This window comes from Antennarius striatus, chromosome 4 (genome assembly GCF_040054535.1).
Source record: "Antennarius striatus isolate MH-2024 chromosome 4, ASM4005453v1, whole genome shotgun sequence".
Classification (NCBI taxonomy): Eukaryota; Metazoa; Chordata; class Actinopteri; order Lophiiformes; family Antennariidae; genus Antennarius; species Antennarius striatus.
Window position 1 is genome coordinate 10,484,529 of NC_090779.1, and position 19,992 is coordinate 10,504,520.

Consider the following 19,992-nt stretch of genomic DNA (forward strand, 5'->3'; position numbering starts at 1 on the left):
CCTCTTTCACTACATCCATGAACCTCCTCTTTGGTCTTCCTCTGTGCCTCCTGCCTGGCAGTTCAAAACTCAGCATCGTTCTACCATTATATTCACTGTCTCTCCTCTGGACATGTCCAAACCATCTCAGTCTGGCCTCTCTGACTTTATCTCCAAAACCTCTAACATGTGCTGTCCCTCTGATGTACTCATTCCTGATTCTATCCTTCCTGGTCCCTCCCAAAGAGAACCTCAGCATCTTCATCTCTGCTACCTCCAGCTCTGTCTCCTGTCTTTTCTTCAGTGACACTGTCTCTAGACCAAACAACATCGCTGGTCTCACCACAGTTTTGTACACCTTTCATTTCATTTTAGCTGAAACTCTTCTATCACACATCACACCTGACACTTTCCTCCACCCGTTCCATCCTGCCTGTACATGCTTCTTCACCTCTTTTCCACACTCTCCATTGCTCTGGACTGTTGAGCCTAAGTACTTAAAATCCTCCACCTTCTTGATCTCTTCTCCCTGTAACCTCACTCTTCCACTTGAGTCCCTCTCATTCACACACATGTACTCTGTCTTACTGCGGCTAACCTTCATTCCTCTCCTTTCCAGGACAAACCTCCACCTCTCTAGCTTCTCCTCCACCTCTTCCCTGCTCTCACTACAGATCACAATGTCATCTGCAAACATCATAGTCTATGGAGATTCCTGTCTAACCTCATCTGTCAGCCTGTCCATCACCATAGCGAACAAGAAGGGGCTCAGAGCTGATCCCTGATGCAGTCCCACCTCCACCTTGAACTCCTCTGTCACACCTACACCACACCTCACCACTGTCTTACAGTCCTCATACATGTCCTGCACTGCTCTAACATACTTCTCTGCCACACCAGACTTCCTCATACAATACCACAGTTCCTCTCTGGGCACCCTGTCATAAGCTTTCTCTAGATCTACAAAAACATAATGCAACTTCGTCTGGCCTTCTCTGTACTTCTCTATCAACATCCTCAAAGCAAATACTGCATCTGTAGTACTTTTTTTGGCATGAACCTATTCTGCTGCTCACAAATGCTTCCATCTCCAATTAAGAGAGCAAACAGGGTTTAAGGTTATTCTTATTGCTGTATCCTGTCCATTTAATTTAATTTTCTTTTCATGCAATTTCTTCTCAAGAGCTGTTTAACAGCTCTTGGAGTGAGCAAAAAAAGCAGGGTCATCACAGGAGTATTATTACTCACAATTGATGCAGCTGCTGTAGACCAGCATGGTCTGTTCTTTGGTAGTTGTTGTTTGGGTATTGGAAAATTGACATTTAAACCAATTGAACGCCATTACAAAACAATTAGAATGTTTTTAAACAGTCTTTATTCTTTTTGCTGGTATCATTTTGGATGTTTGCGCTAATGTAGCTGTAGTTCAGGAACTAAAGCTTGCAATTCAGTTCTCTGCTGGACTGTGACTTAATCACCTGATCCTTCAAAATGACCCTAAGCTGTATGAATTGAAGGCTATGCTGTCGGTAGCACAAAAAACAACATCATCACCCTTATATGCTTTTAAGGTTTCAATAATATCAATCATATCAAACTGTCAGTGCATCATAAATGTGGTCATCCTTTCTGTTTCAGCTTCTTTCATTGGGACTATACATGGGAGCAGTATCGACTCAAGACCTGAGGCTCAAGACCAACTGGAGTGAGGAAATAATCTCACCAAGAGATCAATTTAACAACTCTCCTGTTTTGGTCACCCCTAACAGCTGCTACGATATTGAGAACAAACACATTTTTAAGTATATACATGAATTCTTTTAATGATGGCAATTTGTTGAAAAATAAGTCACTCATCAATAATGCTGACACTGGTGCCACTGCAATAACTTGTTGTGTTTTTAGTAATTAGATTCATTTAAAGACAAAAATAGTTCAGCTCAGTCAGTTCACTTCACATCCTACTGAATCCGGAACATGTACTGTATCTTGTAGATTTATATATGGCTTAGCCATTGACACCTGAGAGAAAAAAATAAGATTATTTTCATTTTATAAATAACTGTTTGAATTTGGGTTGATTTTTTTTGTATTTTATTGAATTATATAGGCAGGTTCTTTTATTTTGAAGGTGTCATGAGGAAGGATGGAAAATATGTTTTTAAAGGTCATAACTACAGTGTTCCTGATACTCACGATTGCATAGAGGCTTGATGTGATGACATGAAATTATGAAACTCCCAAATAGGAGACATCTAAGAATTAACCCCAGGACAATGGACCTCAGCCCAGAAAAAAGTGCCAAAGGACACTGTCAAAGTAGCCAATGAAATGCTAAAAGGCATAGAACATACAGATCTCAAGACAGTAAAGCACAATGATCAGCTTTAATGAGACTGCTATGTCTATGCGTCCAAAGGATCACCTTCAACTCAACACTAGTATGAGTTCCGGCACTCTGCGAGTCCCATGAAGTAGCTAAAAGAGAAGATGCTGCAAGAAAGTTTGTAACAAAGGAAACAGAGAATTAGATGATATTCCAAGAGGAAAACCATTGCTAAAACAATAGCAGAAGAGGTATTATAAATGGTTCTATTGAGTCAAAAAAAAGATTGTGACACTCAGATGACGTAGGTTGATAGTTTACAATCAAGAAGTAATGCAGGAGGCTGGGGTCTATTGATCACAACACTAGAGGATAATTATTTGTCTCCATGGCAACCTGTTTCTTTAGTTCCCATCAAGGGACCCTCTATTGTTCCAAGATCAGTCTCACCTCCACAGATAGATGCCACAAGCAGTCAAAGATACCACATCTATGAACAGAGTCCTCATGCCAGGACCAAAAGTCCTGTTCCAATACAGACAGGAAGACACATGGGACAGCAGGGCAAAATATATAGGAGATCCAGCATAAAAAACCCTTGACACTTTTTTTTTTAGAAAGAATTATGCAATCTATAAATGGAACCAATGCAAGAAAGCATTCCAACCACAGGTATGATCAGTTCACACCTATGTGCCATAAGAGAAAGTCAGGTGTGCAGTGGGGAATCAACCATTTTCATTTAATTGGACTAAAAAATTGTGTTCCATTGACTGGCAGGGTAATGTGATACTTTTCCACACCACTGGGTGTCAGCATGTTGGTGTCAGCTGGTAGTTCATTTCACAAGAGAACTTGACTAGAGAATTAGTACCGCATATAAAAAATGGTAACACTGAACTGGGCCCTTGAGAAAATAGTAATCCCAGATGAAAGCCGAATATGATTGATTTTCAAAAAAAGGGACAGACGGTGAGCTTGAGGCAATACAGTGAAAGCTATCTTTCCTTCAGATTTACTTTCATGATGAAACAACACTAACCCCGTTGTGCTTGGTGTGTGGTGAAAAACAAAGTAAGAGTGCTATGGTCCCAAGCTAGCTTAAACACCTTTTATAAACAAAACACCCATCACTTTAAAACAAGAAAGCAGACTATTAGTCTGCATGAACACATGGACTAACAGACAACTTTTATTGGAAATGCCATAAAGGTGAGTAAAAGAGCCCTCAAAGCTAAACTTGCTGAACATATATCTAAAACAGAGTGTTGGAAATCCCACTAGTGTTGAGTTAAAGGTGATCCTTTGGACACATATACATAGAAGTCTCATTAAAGATGATCATTGTGTTTTATTGCGAAAAGTCTCACACTTTGGCAGAGTAATTAATGCCACCTGCCTGCAAAGCCACTATAAACGACATGCTGGGCCCTGAAGCAGTCAAAGAAATCACAGTAACAAAAAGATGACATAATATCCAGATGTATAGATTACATGTCTGCAGAAATCAAAAGTGTTGTTTTAGACAAGAAATGGAGCAGTGAGAAGTAAGAAATTTGCATTCCAATTTGATGAGTTCTTGAAAATTAATGGACCTGTACAACTGCTGCAAATGTGCGTTTTGTGGATGGGAACACCGACAGAGGAAACTTCCTATTAACAAGACATTGCCAGAAAAAACTTGAACTGAACTGAAATCGGAAATCTTGAACTTAGAGGACATGCGTGGGGAAAAACTACTGTAGATGAGTGTCAAAACTGATGGAGTCATCGTTGAGTCGGCACTGGTGTACGAGATAAACATAAATAGATTCCGTTGCACCTCTAGCAACAACATATGGAATGCACCAACCTTAACATGTTCCCACTCACTAAGAAATAGCGAGATGTCACCACTGCTGCTGCATTGTGTGAGATAATAGATAAACATGAAAACTCTTGAGGAGAAGATGACATTTTATTTCTGTTCAGCCTCCATTGAATGTCGTGACACGCTTAGGGATCCATGAAGTTCAGCATCAGTTGTTGGAAAGGACTTGACCTTACAGGAAGAACAAACTGAACCGAAACAGAAACGTAGTTTCCAACTGAGCTTTGCTGATTCGCTTTGGACAGTTTTTGGTTCACCGCCACCAAGGAGTTTCCCATTCTGGTAGACAAAGCTATTTTAACATTGCTCCCCTTTTCCACAATGTATCTATGTGAGGTGAGCTGTTCAAGCCTGATTGCTTTTGTGACACCCATGAATGTTTGATCATATTATGTGACTAAATTGTTTCAATTTTATATGGTCATTATAAGAGGGGAACCCTTTCAGTTAAATCCATCTAAAATTTTATTGGGTTCACCACAAGGGTGATGGTTGATGCTGCAGATGTCTAGCTCTCCTTTTCAGTTCAGCAAGGAGGCGAGTGCAACAAACATCTCACCCTTCCCTTTGGTGTAATTTCCCTGTTCTTTACAGGTCAGTAACAGGTTAAATGGCATGTTTGATGTTGGAAAGCGATGTGTATGTCAACCCTGTTTCTTTGACCGCCAGGAGGCTCATTTAGATTCTTTCGAGAATCTGTCAAGTAGTTTAATTTATTCGACATGAAAGATATTAACATAGTTTAGCTTGTTGAGCATGTGTGCTCAGCATGTGTTAGACTAAGTGTATTTCAGTTTGTTTTGGGCTCTGTGTTTATGATTGTTCATTTCATAGTGTTATTAGAAATGTGTTTTGAGGAGGGTTTGTTGCATTTACATAAATCATGTTCCTTTTCATAATAATGATGTGTTCATCCTCGCCAGCTGTGTCTATTTGAGACAATAGTGCTACCCACTGCACCACCATACCACCCTTATATAATCAATGATATCTGTGGATTCTTATAAAAATTCTACTTTCATACCAATAAATATTTTTCCAATAAGCTACTTTCAGATAAAACAAAATGGTCAAACAGTTAAAGTTTTCATTTTGGTAACGAAACACAAAAAGGTAATACATACTAGCCAAGCAGCACCACAATGAAAAAAACATCCTCCAGGATCCATATAGATTTTCTCATTTAAGTGATTGAGCACTTCCTACCTCACATAAACACACATGACACTTGTATACAATCACTGTTCCTGCATCATCCACTGCAGTCGAATAAAAGGTTTTATTCCATAAATAAAGACAATGAAAGTATACATTTAAACATTTTACAGACAAGAAACAACATCAACTTCCCTTTTTCTGGGGTAAAAGATGTTTTAGTTTTAGGGTTTCACATTAAATTTAACTTTCTTTAATTTTCTTTTTCTGGGATGAGAAAGTGACACAATTACATAATAAATATTTTAATACAAATACAAATAGAAAAGCAAATGTCTTGAGTTTTGTTTCTGCAGTAACATTTTTGTGCCACAAAGTAAACACAGAATTGATCTGTCAAGCAGTTAATCAAACAACACACAGTACAGTTACATTCAATAGATTGTGCCATCTACCAAGATATTCACTTAAAAGGCCACAACGGTCAATAATATTTATGTCATGTCACTTTTTCATGATACACAGTTTACTTAATAATAAAAAGAGCAAAAGATAATTTATAACAGTTTTCAAATCAATAAGGAAAAAAGCAGACAACCTCTTGGCAAGAAAGGAATAGCATCTTTTGAAATGAACATTACACTACACAGCATTTATCCAAATATTGTGTATTTTAGTGCTAATGTTGGCTTTCTGTGTATTAAATCTCGTTTTTTGTCTTTGCACTCTGCATTTCTTTTTTGTGCACCAATCCTACTTTATGTGCCTTCGATTGTCCTTAGGGGACAAATAATGTACTGTATTTTGAATTGAATGGAATTGAATAAAAAATCTTAATCAGGGTAGAAATTAGTTATAATTATATTTGGTATCAGCATTCACATTTATGTTTGCATGTTGTTCAGTAGGACATCAAACTATCAAACTATTTTAAACTAACTGTTATTCAACAGATTATAGGAATGTGTGAACAACAAGCTATTTATAATCACTTTATGAACTTAAAGCAGGTCACCTGGTCACCAGCTTGATCGAATATGAGCATGTCAACAAACAAGCTTAGAGAGATAAGATGTTTTTTGCACTTCAGCATCTCAAAGCAAATCCACTGAAGGAGCTGCCATGTGTGAGAATGACTAAACTCAAATCGGTTTACAGCAGACTTTTTTTGGATTGAAATCCTTTAAGCAATTACATTTTGCTTACTGGGATAATTGGTTTTATCTGAATGTTGTTGCTATCTACCTCCTCTCTGTGGGAACCTGAGGAAATTTGCCTTTGAGATGATAGGAGAGTCATGTGTACAAGACAAGTGTTGTTTTCTAATTCAGTTTGTGCGCTTGCACCTCGACAGCATTTCTTAAGCCCATGGTTAAAATGAATGGTGAATAGACCGTAAGTAATGGGATCTAGACAGGCATTGAAAAGGCCAAAGATGAACAGCATATGGGTGAGTGAATGAGAAACCGTTTCTTCCATTCTTTCAGGAAATAACCAATACCACAGGCCGAGGAGATAATATGGAGTCCAGCAGATGATGAAAGATGTCACAATGACGATGCTCATCTTAAGAGTCCTCATCCGAGCTTTAGGAATGTTGTTGTGGGAGCGGCGGAGATGCACATCTCTTGAAACCACTAGAAAAAAGGAAAATACCATTTTTTCACACGCACACTTCCTTTGGTCTTTGACTGCAGTGAAGCAAACAACACTTACAGTTACTCCGGGCCATGCGGCTGGATATCTCAATGAAGATTCGTGTGTAACAAAGGATCATGATGGCCAAGGGTAAGAGGAAGAGGCACACAAAGGTGAACATGTTGTACAGGGTCTCCTGCCAATGCTGAACAAAACTGCCATGGGTGGAGCACTGGGTGAAATTCTCTGGGACCGTGATAGTAACGTTATGAAAAATGAATATCTGCATGGAAAAACAAGAACATTTTGTAGTCATGAATATTTCTGCGTCAACAACTTTTAATTTCTCTAAATGTGCACTGTTGAATAATACATGTGTTGTGATTGCTCATACACATACACCCTCTCATCCAACCTTTTTAGGATGAAAACACTGCTACCAGGTCATATATTAGAGTATTTTTTTCTGATTTTATTGTTGAACAAGAAGGTGGATGAAAGATCTGGGTAAGTTAGTGCCATACCATGCCATACCATGTCTCCATACTGTGTGTGTTTCTGTGTGCGTGTGTGTGCGTTTTATAGAGAGTGGGAGGGAGGAGCTTTCTTTTGTAATTGTTTTTCTTTAATTGTGTTAATTGCTTTTAATTCCGTACAACCCTTTGTATTTCACGTCCTTGTAGAAAAAGCGGTCTACAAATAAAGTTGATTGATTGATACTGGAAATTTAAAATGATTGTAGTATGTCTCTTTATGACTTATTGACGTTTGGTGGTGAATGTGTGTGAGTGGTGAAGAACAGGTGATAGAAGGTGACTGAATTTCCTCAAGAAATTTTCTACCTTGGGATTGGTCAACTGAACTGCAGTGGTTTTCTTAAGCTCTAGGAGCCAGCACTTCCTCCTCTTACCTCTGCAACTCACAACTGTGCCAGCAACTATTTATGAACTATTTGACATGCAATTTTTTAGAATTACCTTTTAGAATTGTGGCAGTGTGCTGAAGAGAGATTGAAGAACATTTAAAATGGTAATGTGTTGTGTGCTTTGCACATTCAGAGTACCTCAGCAGCTTTTAGGTATTTTGTGTAATTGCCAGGAGCTCAGACAAAGTTGTTTTTCATTTAATTTTTTACATTTAATGAGGAAAGCATAGCTGAGAGCAATAATTTTGTTTGCTTTGGTGTATTGCTTGGCCCTGAAGCAAGAATAATTCAGTATACTGTCTACCTGGCTGTACATGGGGGTGAGAAAATGGTCTCCTGGGCCAGGGACATCCTGTAACAAGAGCATATTTGGTAACAATGAATTTCATTTCTTATTTTAAGGGTAAAGATGTTATGGACATATACTGTATTTTGTGTTAGTTCTCCTCGTCTCTCCTGCTCAGGTGTTGTTCATGGAGTGATCAAGAGGAGCACCTGGACTGGGATGACTATTCAAAAGCTTCAATTAAGTGTTATATGAAAGACGCTTCTAGAATGCGGACTGCTTGTTGTGATACCTCTCAACCTGGGAGTAGTTTACATCTGTTAATTCAGTTTTCAATTTTAATGTTGTTGTTAAATCATAGTTTTTGTTTTTTGTGAGGATGTCTAACAATCAACTTTTAAAGTGTATTAACCTTGGATGCACAAGTTACCAATACATCCTCTCTTCCACAGGTGAGGTCAAACATGACCCCAGGGATTGTTTTTTCTATAACAGCTTCAAAATGAAAAGTTGTAATACATTCATATTCCACAAATTCCTAATAAAAATGTTTGTGACATGAAAACATTTGCATGACTTATTTTTTAATTAACGATTTGAAGTTTTTGTGCACACACCCACATTCACACAAAAAAACGATCTCCTCTCACTCTCTGCATCTGTCACAAACTACTTGCTTCTGGCTGTGACCATTGCACACAGGGGTACTGCATTTGACACAGCAGTCAGTGGTTTTGTGATCTTTCTTTCTGGGACACAACTTGCACCTCTTCCGCTGGCAATGTGTGTCTGTTCCCTGTGGGCGGATCGCAGCAGTCTTTGTCACTCCAACCCTTTCCATTGCTGTTGTGATGTAGGTTGGTAGGTTTGGAGTACCTTTGAGTAGACTTTTCATGTGAGGTGTCACAAGCTCCGTTGAGAGCTCTGTGAGGAAGTGTCGTTGTCCATCGGTGATGCCTCTGTAAACTTCAGGGTGCTGAGCCCTGAGAAATGTAAAATGTATAGGCATTCAAGGCCATCTGATCCATTATATCCACTACTCCTTTCATCTGATTGTAGAAGAGGATTGCTTTTGGTTTTTTCTTTGGGTTGTTGTCATCCACCCTCCTGCTATGGTGCATTGTGCTAAGCAGCAGAACAGACTTTCCCTTCTTTCTTACATAGCTGATCATGGTCATGTTGCCATTGAACCCGAATTCGGTGCTGTGGACCTCTCTGGACTTGTAAGCCTTCATGATAGGAGAAATGTCTGGCTTGCTCTGTTGCAAAGTTCCCAATATTGTCAGACCCTCCTCTAGGAGATGTTCTACAAGAGGTACTGGTGAAGAAGTTGTCAGTGGTGATGTTGCAACCTGTATGTCTGAATCCACTGCACAACTGATGGACAATGTTTTCCCCCAGATTCTTCTGGACATTTTCCCCTGGTTGTCTCCCTAGGTACATAATCCTATTAATTGCATATGGGCTACGTACAAGCCCGTACTTAGCGAGCTTGCTCGGCATGTACTGCAGAAGCTGGGTCATCCCTCCGAAAGGCACGAGTTGTTCATCCACTGTCACACAATCACTGGGGATGAATCATTTGATCAGGAACAGGTCCCATATGTGGCGGAAGCGTGCCAGGCTATCTGTTTGCAGTCGGTCAGCCCTGGTACACTTGTCATCAAAGCAAAAGAAACAACGAACGTCTTGAAATATTCAAATTGACATAGTGGCCTTGTACAATGGGTTGTGCAGAGGACACAATCTTTGGTTACATTTTCCACTCTTTCCCCATGTCTGAAGCTACTCTTTCTCCTTCCTTGTTTGTGCATGTCAGCACCCCTTCTATTAAATCATCAGACATGAACCCCTTCCATACATCTATTAGGAAAACAGTCCTAAACCAGGTACAGGTCCTGGCCGAAAATGTTGAAAACTGTGTATTGCAGCCAGTCTGGGCGGTAACTCTGTCCAATGAGAGCCCTTGTGGCTCCTTCAGTTCTGCACAATATCTACGGCCTCTTCAGAGAACTCATCAGGGGACTCATGTGTCTGACTTCCCTTGTTCAGTGGGGGGACAATAGGCTGGGTCTTCCATATCTGAGATGTCAGAATCTGAGTAAATGACTGCGACTGGCTCATCATCCCATCCGTCCTGGATCATTTGGAGGGCTACTACATACTAACATACCAAAACCATGAGAGAACATAATTTCCCAGAGAGGGATCATTAAAGTGTATTTCATTTCTTTTCATTTTTTTTTGTCATGAAAGACACTTCAAAAGATACAAAAGCGAATCAGCGTTCATCAGTTCTGCTTGTCTCCATGACAGTGACTACATTTTTTTTCATTCATCCCTGTGCTGCTCAGGGAAATACAACTGGAGCAATCTGTGCAAGTAAAGGCCAGAAAAGGATTGTTTTATACCACGGTGCTCATTCATTTCTTCTCGGAAGGCCAAAACCAAAATTCGATGGTGGACCACCATCCTAACAAATCGTTTTGTATTATATATTACATGCAGTGCAATATCAGGAAACCAAGATTCCTTAACTGCCTGACTCTACATTTAGTCATAATGCTCAGATTATGAAAAGTAATAACTGATCCTACATATTTAAAGATACATGACAAAAAAATAAAAGTAATAGCCAGAAAGTTTTTTGTGGACAGAATTTTGAACGTGTGTCTGTAAAACCCTGAATGGATGGATCAGTATCAGTATGTCATGGATCAGCAGCTTTGCTCCCAGCCATTTCTTTTTGTCAAATAATGTGTGCAATTAGTCTGAGATCCTCAGATATCACACTGACAAATGTTGTCTCCAGGTTAACCGCTGTGCCATTGAAAATATAAAAGTACATCAGTTCAAGTAAGCACGGGCAAGTTTGCTTTATGAGCAGGATTTTTTTGTATGAAGTATGATGATGAAGACCGCATTGATATTTAGATCAGCCTCAGTAATTTTAAAATGAATAGATTAAAGTTTGTTTGGAGTGGTTGAGATTAAAAATTAAATTCAGTCATGAAGTTTCTCAGCTCAGAAGAAAATAAAATAAAATGTAAATCTTGATAAAGTATTGCTTGAAAGCTTGTTGGTGACTGAATACGTATTTTTTTAATGCATTCACTCTGGGGCCATTTTGTGTTTGAGAAGAAATTAATAATGTTTTTATCACACTTAGTTTTTATCACATTTAATTTCCTAACAAATAATTCATTCTTACATCTTCAAAACCGCTTCTTTTGCGATAGGGGGTCGCGGGGTGCTAAAACCTATCCAGGCCGACCGTGGGCATGAGGCAGGGTACACTCTGGGTTCGACGTAAATTTTATTGTATAGAATGTTATTCAAAGCATCCAGAATCTTTGCATTTCATGGAACAATGGAGCATTCATTCATTCATTTTCATGTACCACCGCTGTATCCGCCATAGCGGGTCACAGGGAGCTGGAGCCTATCCCAGCTGGCATAGCGCGTGAGGCGGGGGACACTGCGGGCATGACGCCAGTGCACCGTGGAGCCACATACAAAGACATACAAACACGCACACACACACTGACTCCTACAGGCAATTTCGGACCTGCCAATCAACCTGAAGCACATGCTTTTGGAGGTGGGAGGAAGCCGGAGAACCCAGAGAGAACCCACGCGGACACGGGAAGAGCATGTGAACTCAGCACAGAGCGGGACTCGAACCCGGACCCGCCGTGTTGTGAGACGACAGCACTAACCACTGCGCCACCGTACTGCCCTAACAATGGAGCAATTTTTAAAAAAAATCTTTGGGTTATTGAATATTTCATCTATATATATATGATGAAGCACAATATGATTTCTCCATCCTGAAAGCTACATCCAATGGAAGTAAATAAGAGGCAGCAAATATTAAGAGGCATCAAAAGCCTCACATTGACATTACAAGTATTTGTGAATGTATTTGTGCTGTAAATCGACAAACACAACATAACCTGCATAAAACAAATGTGTGTTTTGTGTGTATATATGTAAAAATGTACATCTGCATTTAATAGTTTAAACCAGGGCTTTGAACCGGTTCATGGAACGAAAAAGAAAACCGGAAACTTTTGGTATTTTGGCAGGAACGAAAACGAAACTGAAAACTATATTTTTTAATGTTCCGGAACAGAATCGGAACCGAAAATAATTGTAAACCGGTTAATACCAGTTTTTTTGTCGTTCTTGAAAAAAATATTTGACCTCATGTTTCACTTCCTGTCATTCACTGGACACGGGATGAGAGCGGAGAGAAGTAGCGGTAATCAGCAGCAGTTAGGAAAAGGGAAGTCTCCCAGTCACAATTTAATCATAACAGGTAAACAATGAAGTGTGTCAATCTTAAAAATGTATGATTTAGACATGAACTCATTGGCTGCAGTCATTTTCAGAGCAGTGTGTTCCCGTACTGCCAGCGCTTTGTAGCAATACTGAGCTATGGGAGAAGAACAATGAAGATCTGATGTTCAGCAATGAATGACATGGCGGAAGTTATTCTTGTCTTATTTCATGTAGTGTCTAAGTAGGAGGCATAAGCCTTAAATACAGTGATACAACTTGCATAAATCAGTGGTGTAGTGCTGTGGTACTGTTTAATGTAGGGTAGGGATATCTATAATTATAGTCTATAGTGTATAAACTAATTGCTTTAGTTGCCAATTTAAAAGTCCTTAAGTTACGGTATTTTGCGCACCGGCAAGTTCCGAATTCAGTCGCTTGACGTGGCTTTTACAGAAGCGGTGGTGTGGGCATGCATGGAGTCACAGATCAAGAGAGATGGTGAAGCATGAAAAAAGCCACCCGGTCTCTTTACGTGAACTGTAACAACCGCGTAACTGATAACCTGGAGTTTACATGTTGCGTCATAAGCGTGTCTCTTTGCTGACGCCAGTGTCGGTGGTCTTCAGCCAAACAAATGTGATTATGCAGCACACCTGCGGTACAGTACCGGCATACACTGTACTGTATACTGGTACCTACCGGGGGTGTGCCGGATGTAGCTTCTTGTCATGTTCTCTAATTGGTCCATCGCTGCTGGCGTACGTAGTGACGTATTACGTCCTATGTTGGTGGACAATGACCGATCTGGTGACTAAAATCACACAAAAACATTTTTTTAGATTTTGGAACTCTGTACACATAAGACACTAAATGTTAAAAGGCGCAGCGTGGATTTTTGAAAAATTTTAAGGCTTTTAATCGCATCTTATTGTGCACAAAATATGGCACCTACATATATATATTTACAAGGAACGTTATTAACCGGTTCAGGAACTATATATATTTTTTCTTGGGTGGAACGCAAAACTGGAAACGTTATAATTCCGTTTCTGTTCGGAACGAACCGATTGGCAAAAAATTCTGGTTCAAAGCCCTGGTTTAAACCTTCATGAGGTTCAAAAATTTATAGGTAAATTTTGAAGTATAGTGGTACCTCTACTTACGAATGTCCCTACATACGAAATTTTCTACTTACGAAATGCCTCAACAGGAAAATATTGCCCGTATTTTTACCTTACAAAAGGTAAAAATATGGGCTGCTACGCGGAGCTCCCACAGGTTCCTGAACACAACATTTCTCATAGCTGCTCTGCCATTGTCTATTACCTAGTATCTTCCTGGCATCCCATTGGCTAAGAGGGATGCCACTCCACCTCTTCTTGGAGCTAGATCGCGTGTCTATGCAGGGTCCTCGTCATTCGGCTCTCGACCCGTGAGGTGTTCTGATAGTTTTGCGCAAATATACTGCATTAACTTTTTGAGTATTCACTATGGACCCCAAGAAAATGACGAAGAAAAGAGGAAAAGAAAAGACGAAGAAAAGAGTTTTTTTGTCCGTACAAACAAAGCAAGAGATAATAGAAAAGCATGAAAAAGGGATGTGTTTGGTTGATCTCACCAAAGAATATGGCTGTAATGCAGCTACAATCGGCACGTTATTAAAACAAAAGGAAGTTTAAGGAGTTTAAGGCATTGCGTGGGTGGTTGGAGAAGTTCAAAAGGAGGACTGGAACTCACTCTGTTGTTCGGCATCGTGAGGCAAGAGCGCATGAACCAAAGAGGGCAAAAAACAACGGGAACAGCAGTTAAAAGGTAAATGACCGACATTATTAATCTTTACTCTATTCTTTGTTTTTTACGTTCAGCACAACTCTCATTTATGTACAATAATCTAATCATAACATGTATTTGTCACATGCTTTGATGCATTTTTATGCTTTATAAAACATTTATGTCGGAATTTTTTTGGGCTTGGAACGGATTAGGGCATTTGCATGGAAAACGCGTCTCTACTTACGTAATTTTCATTTACGTAATCTCTTCCGGAACCAATTAATTTCGTAAGTAGAGGTACCACTGTAAATGTCTGCAGTCTGTAGGGAGGGGCGGGAAGTATGTGTGACTGGCCAATCATAGAGCGTGAAAACAGTCAGGATCATTTTCCTTCAGTCTGATCACGAGTATTAACAGGTTTTATTCGTATTGTACTCGGACTCCTCAAAAATGCGTTATCCGTACTGGATACTCATATGAAACGAGTATCCGGCTCAACCCTAGTTGAGAGCAGACATAAAGTACACATCTGCATTGGTGAAGCTGGAAAGCTTAGATTTTGTAGAACTTTACCAACACAGATGGCTGCAGAGATCCAGGTGCTGCAATTACTTTTTACTGTACACAAAGGCTGAAGGTGGAGCCTGCATATTAGTTATAATCCAAGGTGTCAGTGCAATTTATTCATGACTCATTGTTGTTCATTTATAATTAATACAATCCAGGATTCAGATTATTTGTTCTTGTGTTTTGCTTAATTTGAGCACAGAGTATAAATGTAGATTTATATGCAGTAGCCCAGCACCACATCATCAGTCCCTAAACATGCCCATATTTTATTTACTTTTTTTGTCAATGACTTCCAAGGGGCTGCTGTATACTGCATAACCCTTCCACTCTTGCAGAGATGATTGCAACTTATACTATTATTATAGCCCATCATGGCAACAGAAAACAGAGACATGACGTCATCAAAGCGAATATTGAATTGGGCCACAGCGAGCAACGGAGACAGAGCCATGAATCACTGTGGCACTGAGCGACAGTTGGGCGTAAAAGGTCTAGTGTGAACACAGTTATGCATGTTTGTATTTTGATGGCTAGTCCTTATTATCTTAACAAGTATTTCACTGTAAGGTTGACAACATTTTCTGATTCCCAAAACTAGCAGATGGTGAGACACTGAGGAAAAATGTATAACATCTTTAAAATGTCATGTCATTATGAAGTACCTTTTTATAAATGGGAAACTTACATTTTTTAACCACTGATTTGAAAATAAAGTCTTCAATTTGAAAAGAACATTCTAAATACCTTAAATCCCCTTTTTTCTTTAAAGACTGTGGGTGTTTCACTGCTTTATGATAGTGATCTTGCTCTATGAGTAATTACTGTGGTGGAAGTGGATCACGTTCACCTTAATATATGAGACACAGAAAATGTCTCCTTATTAAGCTAAATTAAAATCATTCAAGCGTCCCTAGATATATTTGGAATTTTGTAATGATCATCTGTAATGATCCATGTCATCTGTAAATGATGTGGTTCTTGTCTACACCTGGCTGTGTGTCACATTACTGCTTTTAAGGTCATTAAACACTTGTAGAATCATGCAGCTGGTGTTTGCGAGCTACTTGAAATATGTTCTATGTTAAGCAGTTGGTTACTCTCCATCAAAAGAAGCATCTCTACACTTCAGCTACTCCAAGAGAAATGTAACAACATGAGCTGCCGTAATATGGTCAAAACAGTTTACTAAATTGAAGCTATTTCTTTCTCATAATGCTCTAGCTTCATTCAAAGTCAGAAAAAAAACATTATACTGTTTCTTTAAGAAGCTGTGTTCTCTGTTCTCATGGATCTGAAACTAATTTGGTGACAAAAGTTCTCTAGAGAATCTTTTATTCAGAATGAGTGTGCTTCAAGTTGTATTCGGAACAACATGAACAGAAAAATATCCTCTTTGTCTCTGTATTATTAATTTCCATCCTCACCCACCTGTCGTGTTTCTCAGTGAACTCAAGCTTATGTGCAGGAGTCTTCAACTAAAAAAATCCACAAAGCAGAATTTCTCTGTCGGACAGACATTGGAATAAAAAAGCATATTCAAGGCAAATGATGCCAGTGGTCATGGAAAGAAATGTGACAGTCTCTCCAATGACAACTCTCACTGGCAATGACTCCTCCTTCCTCCTCTTCCTTCCCTCAAAAGGTAGCTTACATTATATTAATACAATACTTTATATGTGCGTATTTACAGTATATGTTTTCATTCTTACTTATTGTACAGTAACAAAATATTATGTGTAATTAATGGTTTTGTAGTGATACAATTCCAATAGTTGTGGCAGAGAGATGTAAAGTGACATAAACTTGATTTTTATTTTGTAATTTTAATTTTATTATGTAACTTTCTGGTATACTTTATAAACAACCTCTCAGAACCACTTTTGTTCTGAGAGGTTGATGTGTGCTCAGGTGACCAGGTCGTCCAGTGATCAAAGGATTGACCGTTCAAATCACGCTTTCCCATTGATTTGTCAGTTCGTCCTTGGGCAAGACACTTCATTCTCTTCACCTCCTGACCTTGGTGTTGGCACAGATTGCCTGCTACATACTTGTCAGTCTGCCCCAGGGCAGCTGTGACTACACACTTAGTTTACCATGACCAGGTATGAATGTATAATGAAACTACTTTGAATGTTCAGAAAAGTGCAATGTATTCATAGACTGACAACGTGCTATCCGTTAATTGGCTTGGTGAAAGGTCCATCGAAAAACATTAGTGACCTCTTGAGAGCCTGTTGGATGGATAATACCTCCATATCATGTTGCAGATGATTTTGCAATGTTGTTTCATAACCAGTAATCTAGTGGTTGTGCGTGCTGCAGAACTTTGCATTCAGTACGTTACATAGCGTTGTCACGCTTCCATCATTTGTAAATGACAGAATTGAAACCATCTTTTTAACAGAACACAAGTTCATTTATCACTTTATTTCTACTGTTACCTTGAATAAAATAAGTGGAGCTATGTGTTTTGATGTACAAAGTGGATCAATAGCATGTTTGAGGATTTTAATTTTGTCTTACAAATATATTGCAATCATTGCTGCAAATTCTCTGAGCAAACAACATTTTTCATGTCACGAAATATTTGTCTCTCTTTATTGCCTGAAAATTTTTTCGTCTTGTTTCCTTTGACAGATAATTACGTGTGTTCAAGTCAAATCAATAACGTTTTAGCCGAATACTTTAACATTCTGTCCTTAGACTTGAGATTGTAAACGTCCCCCAAAATAGTTTTAATAGAAACATTTGTGTCACCAGAGAAAACTCCAGAGGAAGGCCTTAAATGTTGTCTGAAATATATTCTCCTGTAGATGAAAGGTCTGAATGAGATATAACCAGCGGCTCATGCGTAATATGTGAAGCCTCAGAGTGGAACAACACAGAAAGGGTTCTCTCCTACCTGAGGGAGCGAGAGGACTCCACTCATCGTCCAGGCCACGGTCAGCATGATTTTACTTCTCCTTTTGGCCTCAGTGATCCCCAGGGGGTTCAGGATGGCGGATTGTCTATCCAGACTAATAACCACGGTTATAAAAGCACATGCGTACATCGCCACCAGCTTCAAGAACATCAGTAGCCTGCAGGCGACATCTCCCGCCCGCCACTGCACCGTGATGTTCCACACCGCGTCCACGGGCATCACGATGAAAGTCACCAGCAGGTCCGCGACCGTCAGGTTCATTATGAGGATCCTGACGTGGGACTTGCGTTTGCCGCCGTTACCGGCAGCCCAGAGCACAACCAAGTTGGACACGGCAGACACGGCGCACAGAGAGAAAGTGATGATAACCCTGACTTTGGCCGCGGTAGAGAAAGTCGGCAGCTGGAGCGCGTCTCCATCGGTACTGTTACTGCACACCGGGTCGGGTCCCTGGCAGCTGTTATTCACTGTTTGACCCGTTGTTTGGTGGAACATAATGAAAAAATGAAGAGTTGATTTAACGAGGGGCACAAATAAGAACCTCAACCACCCCTAGACAGCGTCCTTCTTCTGCATTTATATCCCAGTGGAACTCTAAATATAAAAATAAGAAAAGGAAAAAAGAAAGATTTTTCCATTTATTTATATTAAACATGTACTTTATGCATGTCACAAGGTGCAGATATTGTCCGCTAAGAGAACCTCGATACATTTTTGTAAACTGTAGGAATTTATTCCGGCATGCAAACGCAGATGTTGCTTTGTTCAGCGTCATCGCAACAGGAAAGTGTCACGTATTGGAAAATTACCACAGCTGAGAGGAAAAAGCCACATAAAATAATAGTGGTTCATTAGTTCATTGCCATTATATCTAGTGAGAGGTTAGAGACTATTTTCGAGGCAGATAAAAATAGCTTACCTTCACTCAGGCGCGGACTTGTTAGACTTGAGCGCTGAGGAGCATCTCGTCAGCTGCTCTTGCTGTTCCTGCAGGTGTTGCTTTCTTCCGATAATTTTTTCTCTGACATTGACAGCTGGGTTAATTTGATTGGTCCAAATCACAGGATCTATTTTCAGGGCTCTACCATCTTCCCCCCCCCACAAACTCAGACTTAGAGAAAAAGGTGTTATAAGTAAGATCTGCGCAGATGTTTGTCTGCAAATTTATTTTTTTTTTTTTGTGGTTGCCATGACTGCGTGAAGTAAGCTTAAAAATACGCACATGGCACAGAAATATGTATCATTCTGGTATGTAACGCATGACTCATTTCACCATTTCACAACCCTCATCATTTGTGTAGCACTGTAGATGTTACAGAAAACTAAAGACAATCTCTGGACTCAGACCAGCAGTGATAATTAAACAGTTGAGGCAATGACTGGTGACCAATGGGTGAAAATAAACTGTGTGTTTTTATGTAATTAGGTTAGAAGTAGACACAAAATGGGGATACAAAAATAAAATTAAAATATATAATTAAAAATTAAACATGTAATTAATGTGTTTGACTAAATCCTATTTAATGCTATGTAGCTTCCAAATCTACATTTTATTTTAGGATCCTTTGTTTCTCATGTAAGTTGTCATATTTTTATTGTCTATGTGAATGGGGGTTTTTTTCCTATTCGAATATACGGTATCTACTCTCTTTTAGTTTGTATGAGTCAGGTAATTAGCATTATTCAATATACACATTAGACTGGTATAAAATTCTGAATTGAAGGCAATACCAGATCAATATTATCACTGCAAAACTTAATCATTTTACCAACATTTTCCTTTTTATATTTCTTCAACTTTTCTTTCTCACATCATTCATAAAATAAGATTTAATTATCACGTAATTATCAAACTTAATCATTTTACCTACATTTTGATCTAAAATATCAGAAGACGTAACCTCCTCTCTTCACAGAACATGAATTTCCTGACACACTCTTATTGAGGTCATTGAGGATTCATTTATGACTTTTATAATTCAAAGAATTCATAAAACCTTGTAATATTGTTAAAATGTGCTTATTTATTTAAAAAATACAATACTTCAAAGCTTAATTATTTCTGTAGCATCTTGATTTCTTATGTTACTTGTACAGAAATGGCATCTTTATAACGTTCTTTCAGCTAATCTTTCTGCTCTCAAATGTAAGGGTTTTAACTTTTCTTTACAGAGAGTTTTATTTAATGCTATTTAGCTTTCAAATCTATATTCAATTTTAGAATCCTTTGTTACTTATGTAAGTTTTAATAGACTAATGTTAT

At 39.0% G+C, this 19,992-nt stretch overlaps 1 protein-coding gene across 1 annotated transcript; it reads right to left on the reverse strand.

Annotated features, from left to right (window-relative positions):
* Nucleotides 1-6,521: 6,521 nt before the first annotated feature.
* gnrhr4 (gonadotropin releasing hormone receptor 4) lies at nt 6,522-19,690 on the reverse strand. Its single transcript, XM_068312937.1, has 4 exons — nt 19,668-19,690; nt 17,709-18,228; nt 7,047-7,251; nt 6,522-6,967 (listed from the first exon to the last, which is right to left on the reverse strand). The coding sequence occupies exons 1-4, from the start codon at nt 19,679-19,681 to the stop codon at nt 6,522-6,524; spliced, it is 1,185 nt and encodes a 394-aa protein (XP_068169038.1). The 5' UTR covers nt 19,682-19,690.
* Nucleotides 19,691-19,992: the final 302 nt, after the last annotated feature.

Bases quoted from the DNA above. Each gene is read 5' to 3' on its own strand.
- gnrhr4 (XM_068312937.1), bottom strand. The intron at 7,252-17,708 runs GTAGGAGAGAAC...TTTTCCATGCAG, and splicing joins GAGTCCTCTCGCTCCCTCAG to ATATTCATTTTTCATAACGT. The intron at 6,968-7,046 runs GTAAGTGTTGTT...CCTTTTTTCTAG, and splicing joins CCGCATGGCCCGGAGTAACT to TGGTTTCAAGAGATGTGCAT.